General features: G+C 38.9%; 1 protein-coding gene across 3 annotated transcripts in view; it reads right to left on the bottom strand.

Moving 5' to 3' along the window:
• Positions 1–19862, bottom strand: part of LOC146480107 (cubilin-like) — a 127341-nt gene that overhangs the window by 52439 nt on the left and 55040 nt on the right. The window contains exons 5-8 of one of the 3 annotated variants that reach the window (XM_085109979.1): positions 4382–4849; positions 3194–3664; positions 2245–2304; positions 1213–1458 (exon numbers count right to left, since the gene is read on the bottom strand). The exons of 1 other annotated variant lie outside the window; for it this stretch is intronic. In XM_085109979.1, the coding sequence (XP_084966105.1) occupies positions 1213–1458; positions 2245–2304; positions 3194–3664; positions 4382–4849 (1245 nt within the window). The remainder of the gene's footprint in view (positions 1–1212; positions 1459–2244; positions 2305–3193; positions 3665–4381; positions 4850–19862) is intronic. One more of the 3 variants, XM_085109981.1, reaches the window with a different exon arrangement.

The raw sequence follows: 19862 nt of genomic DNA on the forward strand, positions 1-19862 counted from the left end.
TTCAATTATGTCTCATATCCCCTTAAACTTTCTTTTTATTTACATTATTGTATGTACATTATTACATTATTGTATGTACATTATTGTTTGTACATTATTGTATTATTGATTTTGTACATTATAGCGATAGGAGTGTCAACAACAAGACATCGTTTTCAAGAACGGGGAAAAAGTTTTCTTTTTATTTCTGTTGTTACATTGACGGTTGATCCCTCGTGGAGTTTTAAGGTCAATTATTCTTTTTTTCGGTCCTTAAACCAAGAGAAAATATATTATTTTGCCAGACTGTAGCATGGGAATTTAAGCTTGGAGCCTTTTATTGCCCTCCATCTTTATGGCATGATATTTCTCTATTATTGGCAAAATTTGGGTTGCATGCGATAAATTATTTGTTTCACAGGCGGATATGAAGATGTCACATTTTAAACCTATATTTTCTTACTTTAAAGTACCTTGAGAGTAGAAAGCTTACTAGAAATTACCAGAGAACCTTAAAACTACTTCTTTTTTAGGCTATTCTCTTCTTGACCGAGCGAGTAAAATTATCGTTTGCCGGCGAACGATAAATTAAATAAAAAAATGTTAAAGGCCGGGTTAAGGGAATGTAGTTTGAGATCATAATAGCGTTGTCGAGACATTTCTTCTCTATTGAAATTGCAAGTAAATGTTTCCGTATCGAAATGTGGTTCTACCCTTTTGAGTCTGTGGATGAAATCCAAGAGAAAATGCTATTTTCTCTCGATGAAATCTGAATAAAAGCCACAGAAGAGCAGTACGCTCTTATGACGCTGGTTTTTGTCCTTTTTATGTACTCAGGGATCTGACGTTTCAAAATGGAAGCTACTGATGCCACCTTTTCTTCGTTGCTGTTAATTAGTAAGCGGTAAGCTTATGCGGAGATATTTTGTCGAGCTGTTTCTCTTTCACCTTTTGTTTGTTGGTTTCTCAATGAGGCCGAGAAGTATCGCAAATCTCTATGGCAAAATAATAAAAAAAAAAATAAGCATGACCTTTGTAAGATTTTCACTTCTTCAGTCGACATTTCTGTTTTTCTTTACGAGTCTTCAGCCTGACTGAATTGATTTTACCTGACCAAACGTTTGTGTTTGATGTAGTCACACTTGTTCAAAAATAGCAAAATGATACTTTATTTCTTGAAAGTGCCTCGTAGATCTTGCATGGAAGCATAATTTTTAACAAACAAAATGTTACCTGACAATGACGAAGTAGTTGGGATTCCTGTGCTCCAATTTGGGATTACTCCTGTTGACGCTAATGACGACGACTCTGCTGCAGATGACACCAACATAGAGGGCCCTGGTGGCGATGCGGATGTACTGTGATTAGTTTCTGCATTGGAGTTCACTACCAGTGAGGAAGAGATGCTTTTTGCCTGATTGCTCGAAACAGCAACTGGTGTCGACACCATATCAGAAGATGACCCCGGAGTAGAGGACACTGAAGGTAATGCAGCTCTAGTTAGATATATTTCCAGAGTGGAGCTTACTGCTACTGATGATGAACTACGTTCTCCTAGGCTGCTTGAAGAAATTGACGTTGAAAATATGGACGAACTTTGATCTATTGTCACGCTCGAGTTCATTGCCACAGATGACGAGCTGCGTCTCGCGCGACTGCTTGGAACAACAGCTGACAGCGATACCACTTGGGAAGAAAACGAAGCGCTTTCCCTTGCGAGGCTTGCAGGAAACGAAGGAACAATCGTCGAAGAGCCAACTTCTGCGAATAAAGATGATGAAGGTGTTTTTGGAGTTCAAAATTCAAGGAGCAAGGAAAAGGTGCAAGAACGGGAAAGTGGAGGGAAATAATGGGGGAAAGCTTTTAAGGTAGCACCAGAGCCCCTTCCTTCAGTTTCCCGAAATGCCGGCTCCTCATCGTTACTCATATTCAGGTTTTTTTTCTTGTTTTTCTTCAACAACCAACCATTCAGAACACCACTCACTGTTCGTCCACCATTCAAACTTTGCGTTTTGTTCACTTTGAGGCTTGATTCAGTACAGAGTAAAAAAAAAAAAAAACAAACAAACAAAATTATTCGTACAAAAAACACCGCTCTCTCCAAACAACAAAAACCAAACCCGAGGCCATGAAAGAGAACTTTCCTGTAACAACTTGCACTCTTCCAGTGGTAAATAGAAAAAAATTCATGAAACGTAAAAAAGGATAGTCCTTGAAAAAAGCTTTCAAAATTACAAACAATCTCATTTCTTTTTCATCTCTTACCTGTCAAAGACCAAGAGAGTGGAGATCGTGTGGTCACAGATGTCGCTTGGCTCGCTTCTGCTAAAAGACAACAGATACATATCGCAACCTCAATGCACATACAAAAAGGCAGGTTCATTTTCACTGATTTTTCTAATGGGTGAAATCCTAAAGTGAGACCGCGAAATGAAAGCTACTGAGAGGTACTAGCCTATGCTCCTGTTCATTATCTTGTGCAAGGTTGTTCTACGCTTTGAGTCTGTGAATGAAACCCTAAAATGTAATAATTCCTTTCAAAATACTGAGCAGTACTTCTCCCTGGTGTTGTTTATTATGCTGTACAAGATGCGTGTTAAATTTGAGTCAGTGAATGTAATTATAAAGTGTCATCATTTAAATGAAAGCCATTGATAAGCACTTTCCAGCGGTGTTGCTTATCATGCTGCACAAGGTGGTTCTGACTTTCAAGTCTGTGGATGAAATCCTAAAGTGTTACCGTTACTGTGCAATACTTTCCAGTGAAGCTGTTTATTACGCTATGCAAGGTGGCTCTAACTTTTGACCGACACAAAACATTTTAAATGGAAGCTACTGAAGAGCACTGCCGGAACTTGTGTTAAAAGATTTGTGAATTCCCTTGGTGGGTGAGATCCTACAATGTGAAAACTCTAATGAAGCATCTTTGGTCGTATGTATTACGTTGTAGAGAATGTCTTTTTTTTTGTCTTTTCAGCTCCACGATCAAGAAATATGAAAAACTTGTTAACACAAATAACCGATAATTTACAATCTAACTTCCTCAACATTCTTATTTTTCCCGGCGAGTCTTCAAAAAGAAATAGATTTGACCGTACCTAACCTGTCACACAAAAGCAGCTCGATCCTTTATTGCCCCGGATATCTTGGATGAAATTGTGTCTACTAAAAATCTCTGTCCATAAGTTGTATCCAAAGTTCCAAAGACTATTACCTGATACTGATGAGGTAGTTGCGATTCCTGTGCTTGAATTTGGCATTGACGCTGTTAACATTGGTGGCGATGCCACTTCTGCGAGTGACGCTCCCAACACATAGGACACTGATCGCAACAGGGATGTGTTTTGATCTATTGACACACTGTAGTTTACTTCCACTAAGGAAGAACGGCTTTTCCGACTGCTTGAAACACTATCTGATAACTGTACCACTGCTGAGGATAATACGTCGAGTACGGGTGTACTTTGATCTGTTATCTCCCTGGAGCTCACCGTCACAGATGACAAGCCGCTCATTACTAGGATGCTTGACATAATTGGCGTTGGGGATATGGATTTACTTTGTTCTTTTGTTTTCACACTCGAGCTCACTGCCATAAATGACGAGCTAGTTGTCGCTTGGTCGCTTGAAACAGCAGGTGATGGTAACATCAATACAGCTGAGGGGGACTTTGCCACAGAAGACACTAATGGTAATGTAGATACACTTAGCTTCTTTCACTTTTAATTGTTTCTTGTTTGTTTGTTAGTTTTCTATTTTCTCCAAGTAGCGCTTCCTTTCGCTTGCCACTCAACACGAGCGCCTGAAAAGCCTGTCAGGTTCGCTTTCAATTGACCGCTATCCCGCATAACGCACTGAAAATAATAGCCTCTAAGGCGTTTTTAAGGGCGTCGTACACCCCTAAAAACGACTATGTGGGAGGCTATGGGAATTACAGCAGTTAATTCTTATCTCTGCTGGTGACACCCCTCTTTTAAGAGTTATTAAAATAACGTAGACTCTTATACGTACTTGGGTATTGTGATTAACAACCGGTTCTCCTGGTCTGGTCATATTGAGTCTGGCCGTCGCAAAACTAGCAAAAAGTTAGGTCTCTTGAGGCGTATCAAGTCATGCCTCCCCCTTACCGCAAGTTACATTTTTTTAAAGTTTTTTTTTTTGTCTCTATTTGATTATGGGGATATAATCTGGAGTGATAGAGGTAATGCCACTTTGATGTGTGAGCTACAAGTGTTGCAAAATAAGGCTGCTCGCCTTATATTAGATCTTCCTGCCCATTCATCTGCATCTGAAGCGCTAATTAAAAGAGACTTGGGTGGAAACCCTTAGTGCGCCGAACAAAGGAGCATTATGCTAAAAATCTCTATCCATGAGTTATGTCCAAAGTTCCAAAGACTATTACCTGTTACTGATGAGGTATTTGCGATTCCTGTGCTTGAATTTGGCATTGATGCTGTTAACATTGGTGGCGATGCCACTTCTGCTAGTGACGCCCCCAACACAGAGGACACTGACGACAACAGGGATGTGTTTTGATCTACGCTGTAGTTTACTTCCACTGCGGAAGAACTGCTTTTCACCCGACTACTTGAAACTCTATCTGATAACTGCACCACTGCTGAGGATAATACGTCTATTCCGGATGTACTTTGATCTATTGTCACCCTGGAGCTCAACGTCACAGATGACAAGCCGCCCATTACCATGTTGTTTGACATAATTGGCGTTGGCGATATGGATTTACCTTGTTCTTTTGTTTTCACGCTCGAGCTCGCTGCCACAAATGACGAGCTTGTTGTCGCTTGGTCACTTGAAACAGCAGGTGATGGTAACATCAATACAGCTGAGGAGGACTTTGCCCCAGAAGGCACTATTGGTAATGCAGATACACTTAGCTTCTTTCACGTTTAATTATTTCTTGTTTGTTTTCCTTTCGCTCGCCAATCAACACAAGCGTCTGAAAAGCCCGTCAGGTTCGCTTTCAATTGACCGCTATTCCGCATAGCGCACTGGAAATAATAGCCTCCCAGGCAGTCGTACTCACCTCCCTAGCAAAAAAACACCCCTAAACACGACTGTATGGGAGGCTATGAAAATTACAGCAGTTAGCAATGACACGTGACCCACTGCCTTCAAAAGAGTCGGTTAAAGTCCTAGGCGTACAGGCAATTTTTTCGAGGAGGGGGGCTGGAGGCTGGGACCATTTGCTTAAAACATTCTAAAATTTTTACGAAACAATCGAAAACAAAGGAGGGTCATACGATGTACTAATAAAGGCCTACATGAATTAGTCTTAAATTTGAATCGACATCGAAAATATTATTACATAATTATGAATCTAACATGCAAGTAGGTAACGTTACAAATTGAACACTGCGTAAAATAAATAACTCTCCCTGCTATTGAGAAGGCCGAAAATAACAATAATACGATCCATGTTACTGTAGAGGTGGCAGATGCCTTTTCAATGTCAATCAGTACGATGTTGCTAGATGACATGCTGCTGCCCAATGGCGCTGCAGAGGAACGCACTGAAGGATCGTTTTGCAGAACACCATTAGCAAATGTCACTGCAAAGATATGCACCACATTGGAAATCTCTGGCCGCTCATCATGTTATGCATTGTCGGCAGTATTTCTGAAAGAGTCATGGAGCCGAATCCGCGTACATTTTCTCCTCGACTTCTAGAATTTCGCCCATCCACTTCGTAAAATTTATCGGTACGAAAGAAACTTTTTTCATTAAGTGTTTCACTGTGGCAGATATCTCCCAAAAACAAAGAAATAGTCAAAGAAATTATCGCGTAACTATTTTTGACAAGTAGTCACATGACATTTGTCTTCAAATTTTGCCATTCCATAGATAAGCATTCTCATTTTTTACAAAAACCAGTTATTACAAGAGCGAATTTTGTTTGTCTTTGAAAAATTAAATCCTGTTCACTCAAAAGCGTGTATATACCTTAAGAAATTACAATGTTTACTTACCAAGTGACATAGTCTGAGCCTGCACTCCGGCTATCACAACTGTAAAGGGAATTTAAGTGTATGCATTAAATATAAACTATAGACAGTATGCACATGACTTCCTAGCCGTCATGCTGGTGTACCGTCAACAAAAGGGTTCGCAGTTAGCCTCTCAACTTCGTGCGCGGTGCCCTGGCGAAATTCAAAATGGCGGACGGCGGAGACCCTGCAACACGTTATAAAAATACTCCATGAATTGAAAAGTATTTTTTCCGGCATGAAACACTTGATTTTCGTCTTCACTACACTTTTTTTGGGATCAAATATGCTACCTATATTTGATAGCGGTGACAAAAATACTTTTGTTTCTGTTTTTAAACACTTTAAAAAGTGTCAAAATACTTCACGATTCGTGGAGCATTTCTGCAGCGAGTACCTGGGTCTTGATCGCCGCCGCCATTTTAAATCTAGGGAGGACCCTGAGGCCGTCATTGTTAGCTTTTTTTTTGTTATGGTACACCGACACTGAAATTTGAGTCTCTAAGGACTGTTGGCATACTCCCCATACTGAATGGAAAGGCAGGTGACTGGTGGTTGAAATTTACAATGTTCTCCGAACTAACATAAACAGCTTGTTTCAGTCTCCAAAAATCACGAGTATTAAGGAGGAACTTACTGCGAGTTATTACCGAGGAAACCCTGCATAGAACGGATTAAACTATGTGAAATGTGTTCTTAACCTTATAAAATACAAAAAAGTCAGTTTCTTCTTTTATCTTTGCGGCGTGAAGTGATGGTTGTAACTAGAGCAACTAAAAATAAAAATAAAAAAATACTTACGGAAAAGCAGGATAAGCAAACTCAGAATGACAATCCTTTTCTCCATTCGCTCTAATGGGAATAAGAATTTCGATTGAGAAAGAACATACATGTCACAAGTTGTATTAACATAATCACCCCGATAAACGAAAAATTAGCTATGATGAGCATTGATTCGCATCCGAGAGGTGTAGCAAAGGTGCGCAAAACTAAGGTGACATATCGTGGCAGTAGCACAGAAGTCATACGTTTACATCAACTTTTACAACAAAGGTGTTACACCTTTTGGAGCGTGTGAAAGGTACCTTTGCACAAGTTAAAAACAAAAATTGACAACACTTAAAGCCTGCCTTAAATGTCAATCAAATTTACCACGTTTGACATAATTCAAAGCCGAGCTAAAAAAAGAGTGGTTAAGGCGATATATTTCGTGAAATGTTACGACAAACTTGGTATCTTACAAATAGGTTGTAATCGAAACGTTTTATTTTATTTTTGTTTTGAGCCTTCTTTTTTTAAGTCGGAAATGTCCGAAAATCATATTTTTGCACAGACTCGAAGCCAAAAAGCCAGATACTCAAGAGTTCTCTTCGATATATAAATGTTTAGTGTTAAATATAAATTTCAAAAGAACATGTCATCATGTTTTCTTGTTTCATTTCATCCATGAGTGCAAACATTTGCTTGCATTTTGCTGTTATTTTCTTTTTTATAAGAAGTATTAAGAACAATTGTCAAGCGTTTAAATAAAATGCTTGCTTAATGAGATTTTTTGATAGTTTCATTAATGCCCTCTAGAGACTGGGTGTCGTACACCCGGACGGAGTGAAAAAGACTGGACGCCTAGGAAGTGGCCATTGGAATGTATCTTTTCTACAGTATCATAGAAAATCTCTGGATCACTGGCAACTAGCCCCCAGAAGGGGGGACCCCTCTCTTTCTAAGGGCAATGATTTCTGATAAATAAGAGGCCACTTGTAAGATTTTTGTGTAATGAATCATTATAGAGTATCTACTTAGAGATTTAATTAATTAATTGACTAATGCCGTAGTCTTCCATTGAAAATCATTCTGGACTTTTCGTAAAAACACGCAATTTTCAAAGTTACTGGTTTAATTTCACTGGTTTACAATCTTTATCTATGCTCCTTTTAATTAAAAGCTAATTTTTAAATGCATTTGCATGGTAAAGGAAAAATTGTAGGTAACAAATTTCATAAGCTCTCGAACATTTTATATTACAAAAGCAAAGTGAAAGTGTTAAGTATTACATTTCAATTAAAAGTGCACTTGGTTTGTAAGGAGTGGAACAAATGTCAGGCACCTCCCCCCCTCCCCCATCCTTTGAAACTTTATCGGATACCCGGGGAATGTGGATTGGTGGATTTTTATTAGAGATACATAAGCTGTTTTGACAGAACTTGAACGGTGGCTTGTTTATGCATCATGCTATTGGTCTAGTACATGTATAAGGGTGGGTACATGACGGGTTGTTTGTCTGGTGTATGGGGCGCTTCTTCGTATAAACGCATAATCCGTATTATGCCCGTCTTTAAACCAAACGACATAGTAGGCAGTCGTCGGACTGTTGTCCATGACTTAGCGCGTTTACGAACATTTCCATCGGCGACTATTCAATACAATTCGTGAACGGCAGACGCGGACAGTGTTCCCACAGATATAGCCTGATGCTGCTGCCTTTGCAGCAGCCTTTCTCATTCATGGCTTTGCGTCGGCTTCCGCTTTCAAATTTGTCTCCCCTGCTCGGAGTGCCTGAGCCTCGATCGGCAGCAAATGGTTCCCAATTGTCGGTTGGCAGACCAGTCGCAAGCATGTCTCTCTTGCAAACATCCCTGAAGCACAGCTAAAGTCTGATAACAGGCATCCCTCTTTTCTTCAATTAAAGGGTTGAAGAATCACAATGTTTGCGTTTAACCAATCTTGGCGTTTGGGTTCCTTCTTACCGAAAGCCTGCAGCGCTGCAGCATGTGTCGTTTCCCTGATGTGTTGCCAGCGATCATCTGTATCGAGATCCTTACAATCCTCGAGTTTGGCCCTTGACATTGTAAGACTGTTTCAGGGATGGCAGTGGCGGCAGTATTGATGCGAGATGTGGCAGGATGTTTAGCACGATGAAATTTCTTTGGACGCATCTGGACCTTCGTACAGACAAAGGAGTGATCAATAACGCAATCAGCAATGTAGTATGCTCTCGTCACGCGAATTTTGTTGAGATGCTCCCCTCGCGAGATGATGAGGTCCAACTGATGCCAGCTTTGGGACCTGGGGTGCATCCATGAGAGCCTATGTCGCATCTTTATGGCAAAGTTGGTGTTCGTAATGCAAAGATGATAGTAAGTACAGAACTCCAGCAGATGTTGCCCATTCTCGTTGCATTTGCCATCACCAAAATGACCTAGGTAGTTGGGCCAAGATGCTTGGTCATTGCCAACTCTTGCATTGAAGTCACAAAGAAGAATATGATTGATAGCTTCGTCAATTTGGCTGTAGAAGGCGTCCTTAGCGTCAGAACTAGAAGTCAAGGTTGGAGCATAGACAGAAAGCAAGCCAGTCAGTGGTGCCTGAATCAGTGTTAAGTCTCATGTGCATGAGATGCTCCTATTTGGTTGAACCTGGCTTCACCATCTGAATCAGCATGTTGCTGACAGGAAAACCGACCCCATGCTCTCTAGCTTCGTCTTTGGCTTTGCCATGCCAGAAGAATGTGTACTCTTTTTCCTTAAAGTCTTCCTTCCTGTAAAGCGGCGATGTCGACGTTGAGCCTATCCAACTCTCTGCTGGTGACAGCTGTCTTGCGTAGTCAATCAGTGTCGCGTATATCCTTGGTCAGGCCGGTCAGCATCGTTCGAACATTCCAGCTCCCAATGGTGTGAGCTGGCCTTCTTCAAGTAGATCCTTACTTCTTAGGTGAGAGTGTCGCAGTCCACCTGTCAGTCTGTTTCCAGGCTTAAGTCCTGCTCAGCCCAGCAAAACAGGTGGAAGGTGGCGGGAAAGCACCTTATTGACTGGAGGCTTCCCAGTTTAAGAGGGTTATAACTATCAAGTAGGTCTAAACAGCCCCTCCCACTGTCCAGAGTGACCCCTGGCGTCTGGATCTATGCCAATCAAGCCATGACTTAGAAACCGGTAACTAGCACTCCCCGGTTTGATTCCATGAATCCCCCTCTCGGTCTTACTGGTAGAGTCCGAAGGAAAGGCGCAGACAGTACGCTCGGGATCAGCTCGATTGCAGGAGTTGCCAGTCACTGATATACCATCAGGCTGCCTCATGGGGCTCCAGTCCAGTTTTTCAGTCATGGTTTACTCCCTTAGCCTTTGGCTTTCCCCAGCCACCAACAAGGCAGTGGGACCATATCCGTGGTCAGGGGAGGCTAAGGGTGAGCTAACACTTGCCCAAGGTGTCCACCCAGGCTATTGGAGGGAAGGAGGCGCCCTACTGCTCCATTCTAGACCGGCTCCAAGCAAAGTCTAGCCCACGGCCTACGAGATGCATAACCCGGCGCACAAGCTTGTAGATTACAAGTGAAAACGCGGTTTTATTACATTGACTCCAGCAATAGAAATATGCTCTATCTCCCCTTACGCATTCTCAAGCATATTAAGACTTGACCCACTTAATAATTTGGAATATTTTTATTTGGAGAGGAAGCAGTTGTCCAATCTTCTTGAAATTTGGAAATAGTTTATTATTGGTGTCCTTATTGGTCCTACATATTTTGTTTATTAATTCATTTTTTTTTCATTTATGTATATATATATGTATATAGTTTTTTTTTTCCTTTTCTCTCTCTCTCTCCTATGTAATAGCTTTGCAAGTAATATTAAAAACGTATCGTAAATATACCAATGTACTGTAAGTGATATACGTATTTGTATCTTAGCCGTGTTAGTACCCCATTGTAAGTAGTATGTTAGTATTTATTGTTGCAGCAGAGTACTGTACTTTTTTTTTGTATTGTAATGTAAGTAATTGTGTTGCATTAAAAAAAAAAAAAGTTTTAGTCAATGGGACACAGAAAGCTTACATCATTTTTTGTTACTTTTTCGTTGACACCTGGAAAGGCCTTTATCATTCCCCCTTTCAATGTTTTTGAAGTTCACGTGCTAACAGGAACGGTAAATTAATGAAAATAGGTCACGTGACATGATAAATGTCAAAATTTCTTTAAAGATAATTGAGAGGTACGATCTCAAAAAGCGGAATTACATAGGCACACTTGTACTAAACATTTTAATGCAAAAGTTTTCAAAATTTTGGAGAATAAATGTTCCCCATTTTCAAAAACTAGTTATGCGACGTCATCAGCCAAGGAAAATCACGTGACACTTAGGAACACTTTCGTTTAATTAAGGAAGTCGAACAGTTTATTAAATGAATTTCCTTTCGTCGTGCAAGTTCCTTTATCAACTGAGATTAGGAGTTTATTAATCCAAGCCTTTAGTTACTTGAGTTGAGGTAAGCAACAGGTTCATCCAGCAACCGACTGTATGAGGACCTCAGATAGAGATGCGAGTTTTTATATCATAGTCTATACTTCTATAAGGTTGTCTAAATTTCTATCTTTGACAACTTTCAGCGATTCACTCCAGGGAGTAAGGTATGTTTTGCAACTTGCAACACAATTCCCCCGTAAATAGATCAAAAGGGAAGCCGATCTGACGCCGTAATTGGATGGCGTCATGCGCGAATAAACAATTTACATTAAAGTGGTAGACATACCCTCTGCCTACGCATGAACGAAAGAAATTCATGCCATCAAGTTTTTGAGCGCGTTTCCGATGTCGATGAAATTATCAAATGCGCCTTAGGTATAAAAATTTAATATAAACTATAGTTACAATCAAAGATTAGGGAGTGCGTTCGATGATCTTGTTCTCAGGCTCGTTCTCCTTTGCCAAGTTGGTGATAATGCAACCCACCCCTGCAAAATCTGCGGGGAATGCCAGATACGAGTCCCAAGATCTATTGATTTGTTGATTGTCCCATACAATTTCGACTCCAAACGCAATAGGCCTCTTTCGATATATTAAAATTCAACTTTAATGACTTAAAGGAAACAAACAAAGGAAACTGAATAATCATGTTTATTCATTTCTGTTCAAGTTGTGTCCACTAGGTCTTGCATTCAAGCTCATTTTTGAAAGGAGGCCATTAGAAGTGCGTTCTTTCGACGTTGAACGCAGCAATACAAAGAGCCTATGAAAACTATTAAAAACGATAATATTATAGCATGAACAACTATGTTGAACAAAAGAAATAAGATTAGACTTGGTCGTTGTTTATGATAAGCTACTGGCCAAGTGTTGCACTGGTAACTAATAAGAGTGCACGATCGATTGATCAACCATGAAGTAATCTGTCTGAGTTATATCCGAAAACAATACGTTGTCTTTGTCATATGAGACTGCTTTGGAACTAAAGCAAAACATTTGTCTGATTGTTCTGTGGTGTACGTTATATTAATTAATGAATTTTATTTTTATTCTCCCCTTAATTTCAGCTCAAATGATATTCGTGGATCGGCGGAGGCCATAGACTTTAAGTGTAACCTTGCAACCAGTATCAAAGCTTAAAAAAAATCGTGAACAATTACAGTTATTTAATCCTTTTTCTGTTTTATTTTTATTATTATTTTTCCCATCGTGAAAAACGAATTTAACAAAAGCACAAGTTCAGGCTACAGCATGTTCCCTCCAAGCTGATTAAATCGCTTATCGATAGCCATCAGACGATATTTAATCAATCAAGTGTCAAGGAAAATAGTAAGAATAAAAAAAGCAGCCTTCGATGAGGTTTTCTGAAAACCCCGTTTTGCTATCAATCTGACACTGACAAATAAGAATGAAAAGTCATCAAATGCTTTTGAATTTCGTGCTGTTTACTATGTTCACTTTGGGTGCCACAGACATAATGTTATTAACTGGTTTCCCTTGCGTAGACGAGAGTTTGAAAGTATGCCCCGATTATGTAAATCGCGATTGATTGCATAGGTTTGTGCTAACAGGAAATGGGAAATGACGCTAGCTCTTTTGGTCCAAAAGAACCGGCGAAGGAAGCTTAATATCAAGATTACTGTCGGTTCATCCACTACTCCACGATCATCGATTGTAATCATACTGGGAACCGAAGAATCAAAACCTTTTTCATTTTGTGCTTACGCTTCAGTGCTTGCATTTGCATTGGTCCGTCTGTGTTAATTTGGTGTAGCCTGTGTGTTTCTGTTTGCAGTCGTGCAAGCGGCGATAATAGGCAAACTAGCCGACTAGTTCTTGCAACTGAGGTAAAATAGTTATTTCCTACGACTAAAAAGTTATTGCTTACCTCTCTGTTTTGAGAAACTCGTAATCGTTGTTTATCAGTCGAGAAGCCAACCTAATGAGTCTCTGCTCATCTGACTTTTCTCACGTGATCAGGTCTTTCGTAGACAAAATATAGTGAAATAACCACCGGTTATTGGCTATGAAAAACCACTTAAGAATAGAAAAAACATCCTTTGTCATGATAGCTCTAATTAATAGTTTGTTGCACGAATATGTGTCATAATTGTTGATCGTGTGACAAACGATTACTTTCAGCTATCATATTAAACCGCTAAACAAAAGTTACAAGATAGGTATTCAGATACAATTGTTCATTGGGAAAAGGTTTACTCCTTAGTCTTTAATGTTACATTAGAATCAAAACTTAGGGAATTTCAATACAAAATACTAAATTGTACTCTTTACACCAATGAAAAGTTATTTCGGCTCGGCCTAACTAACTCTCCATATTGTACCTTTTGCCAAGAAGACATAGAATCCATCGAGCATTTGCTTTTCTCTTGCAAAGTATCTTTTGAATTTTAGCAACACGTTTTGTCATGGTTAAAACGGAAAATGGAATTCAAATCAATACACTAAAAGAGACAGATTTGATATTTGGAAAATTTGACGCCACGGATGACTTACTTCACTCTAATCATTCACATGTTACTAATAGGTAAATTCTATCTTTATTCCAGTGGATGTCAAAAAATATCCGAACTTAATCTGCCAGTTTTTATCTCAAGGACTAAACGTCTGTACATTATTGAGCTCTATATTGCAAAGGAGAATGATAAACTTTTGCAGCTTCTTAAGAAATGGAAGAAATTAATTCATATTTTTCAATAATTAAACGTGACGACATTCAGTGGAAGGTATTTAAACAGTGACAGGTTTTGTGTGAGTGGATTCCAACACAAAATGTTCTTGTAATTGACTTCGTATTGTTGTTTGTTGTTGTTTCTGTTGTAGTTTTATTTTATTTAATTAACTAGTATTACGTGTTTTTTTCCTTTGTAATTGTTAAAATTGTGTAATAATCAATAAAAATTAACAAAAAAATATATATATATCAAACCGCGATGACTAACACCTTCCATGGCAACCTCGTGTCTTTGTTCAGATAATGCCTAGGTTACAATGATTCATAATATTTTACAAGCAAGTGCTTTTCTCAACGGAGAGTAGGAGTTCCTTAATCTCTGCTGAGGGTCTTTTAAGGACTTCAGTTACTTGAGTTGAAGCTAGCAAGAGGCTCATCGAGCAACCGATTGTATGAGGATCTCAGATAGAGATGCGAGTCAAGCGAGTTGTTATATCACAGTCTAAATTTTATTATAAGGTTGTCTAAATTTCTACCTTCGACAACTTTCAGCTATTCACTCCAGCGCGTAACGTATGTTTTGCAATTTGCAACACAATGCTCCCGTGAATAGGTCAAAAGGGAAGCCTATCTGATGCCGTAATTGGATGGCGTCATGCGCGAATAAACAATTTACATCAAAGTGGTAGTCATACCCCTTGCCCACGCACGAAGGAAAAAAATTCATACAATCATGTTTTGGGCGCGTTTTCGATGTCGATGAAATTATCAAATACGCTTTAAGTAAAAAAAAAAATGGAACTAATATAAACTATAGCAAGATTAGGGAGTGCGTTCAATGATCTCGATGCTAGGCTCTCTCTTCTTTGCGAAGCTAGTGATGATGTCATTTGCCCCTGCAAAATCTGCAGGGTTTGCCAGAAACGCACCCCAAGATCCATTTATTAGTTGATTGTCCAATACAATCTCGACTCCAAACGCAGTTAGGGGTGCGTTCTTTCTACGACAAATGCAATACAAACATCCTATGAATACTTTAATAAAATTAGACTCGCTCATTGGATATGATCAGCCACTGGTCAAGTGTTGCACTGTTAACTAGTAGGAGGCAGCGATGGATTGATCAACCATGAAGTAAACTGTCTGCGTCATATCCAAAAACAATAAGTTATCTTTGTCATGAGAGATTGCTTTGGAACTAACTAAACATTTGTCAGTTTGTTCCGTGGTGTACGTTATATTAATGAATAAAGTTTATTTCTATGTATCGTCTAATTTAAACTTAAATGATACTCGTTGATGCGGAGACCTGATAGATATCTTCAACTGAGCAAAATCTTGCCACCAGTATTAAAGCACAAAACACATCGAGTGCACATGTACAGTGATTTAATCCATTTTTCTTTTTATGTTTTTTTTCATTCTCATTGTGAAAAACATATCCAACGAAAGCACACGTTTAGCCTCGCGTGTTCCCTCCAAGCTGATTAAATCGCTTATCGATAGCATCTGACTATGTTTAATTAACTAATCAAGCGCAAGACGCAGTGCTTGCATTGGTTCGTCTGTGTTAATTTGGTGTAGTCTGTCTGCTTCTGTTAGCAGTAGTGCAAGGGACGGCCATGTGAACCAGACCGAGATCAGTTCTTGCAATTGTGGTAAAATAGTTATTTCCTTCGTCTAAAAAGTTATTGCTGACCTGTCTGTTTTGAGAAACACATAATGGTTGTTTATCAGTCGAGAAGCCAACCTTTGTCTTTTCTCAATCATCACTGTTTTGTAGTTAAAATGACCACTGTTTATTTTGCGGGATGTCCTGGGGCAGACCGCTTCAAGGTTCGGCCGAGTAACTTTATTTTTCTTCATCGTAGTAATTACGCGCGATTCCCTGGGCATGGGGCAGACCGCGTCAAAGTTTCGCTTGCGTTCCTTTTTTTTTTTCGTCGTCCTATTCCTTTTTCCACCGTAGACACAAATTGTAATGAATAAATTAATTAAACATTGATTAAACCCTGTTCTCTCGTAGAAGGGAGATTTTTGTCATTTATTGATCTCACTGTTACGTGGGATGCCCTTGGCCAGACCTCGTCAAGGTCTCGGTGGGGTATGCTTTTTTTCTTCTTCTTCTTCTTCTTCATCGTATTCTCAAATTGTAAATTCTATTAGTTAAGTTATTTATCAGGCCCCGGTTGTTCAAAGAGCGGATAACTTTATTCAGTGGATAAGTTGCTATCCAGCGGATGAAATGTACTACAACAAAAGCTTTTGGCAAGTTTTTCACACAATCCCACTTATATTAGACAGATGCTTCTACTTTATACACAAATTATAGGGCTATAGGGAAATTCTGGCACACATTTTATCTGCGGCATAGCGACCTATCCAGTGGATAAAATTATCCGCTCTTTGAACAACTGATGCCAGATGTGGATTAAACTCTCTTCTTCCCTAGAAGGGATGTTTTGGTCTTCTATCAATACAATTGCCTGTAGCAAGCACGTCCCAATCAGAACCATTTTCTGCGCTTATATTTCCTAGTGGGGCCTAGAAAGGAAAGAATTTTTCCAGTGAAAGATTCAATCAGTCAGTCAATCAGGTCAATGTGACGTCATAATGACATAATTCGTGATAAATACGTGTCATAGCACGACAAATGCTAAGTTTAAAAAAAAAATAAAATTTCGATTTTATGCAACTTTGTCTTTTCTTCGTTACGATATTTTTTATTGTTTTCACGTTTAAATACCCCTAAAGTTTGACCATATATGGTCATGTGGGGGAAAGTTGAATTTCTTTAATTAGCTGTAACTTTACTCTTCTTATCCGATTGAAATGGAGTTTTCACCAGAAATCATAGAATTCTATACCGAATACAGCAAAATACAGCGATTTTCACATTATTTTCCTGAATTTTTATTTGGACATAATTTATGACCTCACAATAGCAGTCAAATAGAATGAAATAATAACCAATTGCTAGGTGTAATTTGTTCACCTACTTACCTTCTATGCCTCGTAGAATATTCGATGTATTCTACTTTTGTCTATAGTCTATAACTCTCAGTATTGAGAGGTGAGGGAGGAAAAACCCAACCAACCGACCATCGTGGAAAGTTTTAACTTTTTTAGCAGTGAAAAGGGTTTTGAAAATATATTGCACGTTAAGTGTGATCCCCTGACTAGAGATGTAATTACTGGGAGTTTCAGTAATCAAGAAATGGACTTTAGGTAATCACAATATGAAGGGGAAAATTAATTTAGTCAACTCCGCTAACAAGCAATTTCTAAGGCCCATGTTTCCATGAGTAATGAGCTGATTCTACCTCGGAAAAGAGTGGTTTGCGGCCAATTTTGGCGCATAATACGCTGTGAATTGCTTGCATTGATACAATCCTCCGTGAAGCTGTAAATTTTCTTTCTTCTGAAGCAAGTGATGGCAGCTGATCGCGAATTACATCGTGAATTTCAAGGAGAAATCACCCCTTGTGGATCCATGTTCCCTTCGAATTTGGGACCCCTAAATTAAAGCTGTTCGTCAATGGTATTGAAATGAGAGCACGGAGTACCACTGACGATAAATAGACTTGCAAGCTGCAAGAAAAGGTTCAGACGTCTAGAACTTTGTACAGTTGGAATGATTTGTAGTAAGCAACGACTCCTTCAACTTAAGTCAAAAAGTGGAGAATTTGACAAAACCGGAAAGTAAGCTTTACTTTGCTTGAAATTGTTTAAACAACAACGGTCATTAAGAGATGGATTTATCAGAAATTTAACCAGTACGCAATATACAAAGCCGTTTCAGTCTGTTTAAGTTTTACTGGCAAATCAACGGGTTCAGTTGTTATGGCAAAACGCGGGAAATCCGCTTTTTTCTTTTTTGCCCTAGGAATAAAATTAGTCGGCCCCGCAGAAACTTTTAACAGATTTATTAACAAAAATGTCCACTGTAATCTAGCAATATAGTCTCATTTCTAGAACTGACTTACCTTTTGAGAAAGTCAAGAAAATATGTTGCCTGTTTTACCCATCAATTAAAATGGCCGAAACACTGTCTACTTCATTGACCGTTTAATTTATTTGCAAATGATAAAACCAAAAGCCCCATTTTTTGGAAAGTCGAATAAATGTTTTAACTCTGGTGTAAGTCTTAAGTTGTAGTGTATTAACAGACGTAAGAAATAGTGTCTTACATTTGGCACTTTTCACAGCAGGTTCCGAGTTCAAAATTGGAGTTTGTCGTGCCAACAAACATCTGATGTTACCATGGCAACAATGAAGTTAGGACGTCAATAAATGGCCCTCCCGAAGATCTATTTGCATGCCAGATTTGAGAGGGGGCTCAAAAATTTTCATTTCCCACTTTGTTGATTTTTACAGAGAAGTGTTCTTTAAAATAAGCTAATTTTTTCAACAAACAAAACGTCAAATCTGAAAGACGTTTAAAGCCTGGCAGATTGTATTTTGTTTATTTGTGTAAACACGTCCATTCTTTCCAGTTGTCTGTGGAACTCTTATACAAACCCCTGAGGTAAGATTTTGTTATCTAATTTTTAAATGCTCAGTCCCGAACAAACTCCACGTCCAAAGTCCAGTGGATGAAGATTCATACAGGTTCTGACTCGATCAGTTCTCAAACTTCCATTGTTTCAGCCTAGTACGTTGGCGCTCTTTTCATGCTCCGCTTGGCAGGAATTTGCCCGTAATGCGTACGTCTCGCTCGCCTGTGAGAGGAAAAGAACGCTTTGACCACGTTTGTAGTCCACGTTTAGCAGAAAATATGCTCGAGTGTTTTAAATTTTCTGAAAGCCGCAGAGTCACCACTCTCTCACTTTTGACGTATAAAATTCCGCTTGAAAGTCAATATATGAAAATTCATAAAATAAAACCCCAGCTCCCAGTTGTCTTTAATAGCTCAATTGGTAGAGCACTGCACCGGCATCACATAGGCCCGTTTAAACCTGAATTTTGTTCAGGCTTTCTTTTCGCATATCTGTGATGGCCATTCACCTATGTATTCAAATTCTGCTTACCTAGATTGAAAATATCAGTGAAAGATATAAGAGATTATCGTAGTCATGTGCGCAGTTTGAGCAGTTGCGATTTTTTTTTTCAGGTTTTCATTTCCCAGCCGCCCAAGTTGTTTACATAACCTGCGATTTTCCGCTTAGCAGCTATGTTTGTTCATTTAGAAGTAAATTAAAGTAAAACAGAAATTGCCTTTTTTTTTTTCATCACTATTTTTTGGTGGTTATGTAGGGATCTGATATTAAGAACCTGCCACCCTACCCCCAGTAACCATCTTGTTATTTTTGAAGTTGGAGCAAACATTTAATAGTTTTAAGACTGTCGAGTATAATAATCCTTCCGGTTACATAACAAATCGAAGGCAGTTTTCTATGGTCTATACTCTTATAGACCATACAATGACGTCATAACATGTTCAAAACTCAAATGGAACCGCAAAGTTTTGAATATGTTATGACGTCATTGTATGGTCAATTAGAGTTTAGACCATAGAAAACTGCGGTCGATTTGTTTTTTTAACAATAACATGAAAAAACTGCCAGCGGAATTGGCTTTGTTTTTCGTTGAGAAAGCGCGCGCGTTACATCTGATGTCATTTTCATTGTCTGTACTCTTATAGACAATAGCTACAAGCCAATCAGCGCGCGGGAATTTTGACAGTTATTGTAAGAAGCGTATTGCTTGAAACGGTATTGCCCTAGTTTAAACAAATTGACCAAAGATAACTAATACAAATTGCTCTTTCTATGAATTAGTCTTTCCATCGCATGTTGCATTTGTTCTGTCATTTAAAACGTTTTGCACCTTTTTAGCTGAAGTGTAAAAAATAAGAAGATCTAAGAAATGTAAGGTTGAAGACAACAGGCTAAATAACGATAATGTCATTATTGAAAAGAAAGTTTATTATGAGCCACTTCCTAAATTT

Source organism: Pavona decussata, unplaced genomic scaffold, assembly GCF_977016875.1.
Source record: "Pavona decussata unplaced genomic scaffold, jaPavDecu1.1 SCAFFOLD_55, whole genome shotgun sequence".
Lineage (NCBI taxonomy): Eukaryota > Metazoa > Cnidaria > Anthozoa > Scleractinia > Agariciidae > Pavona > Pavona decussata.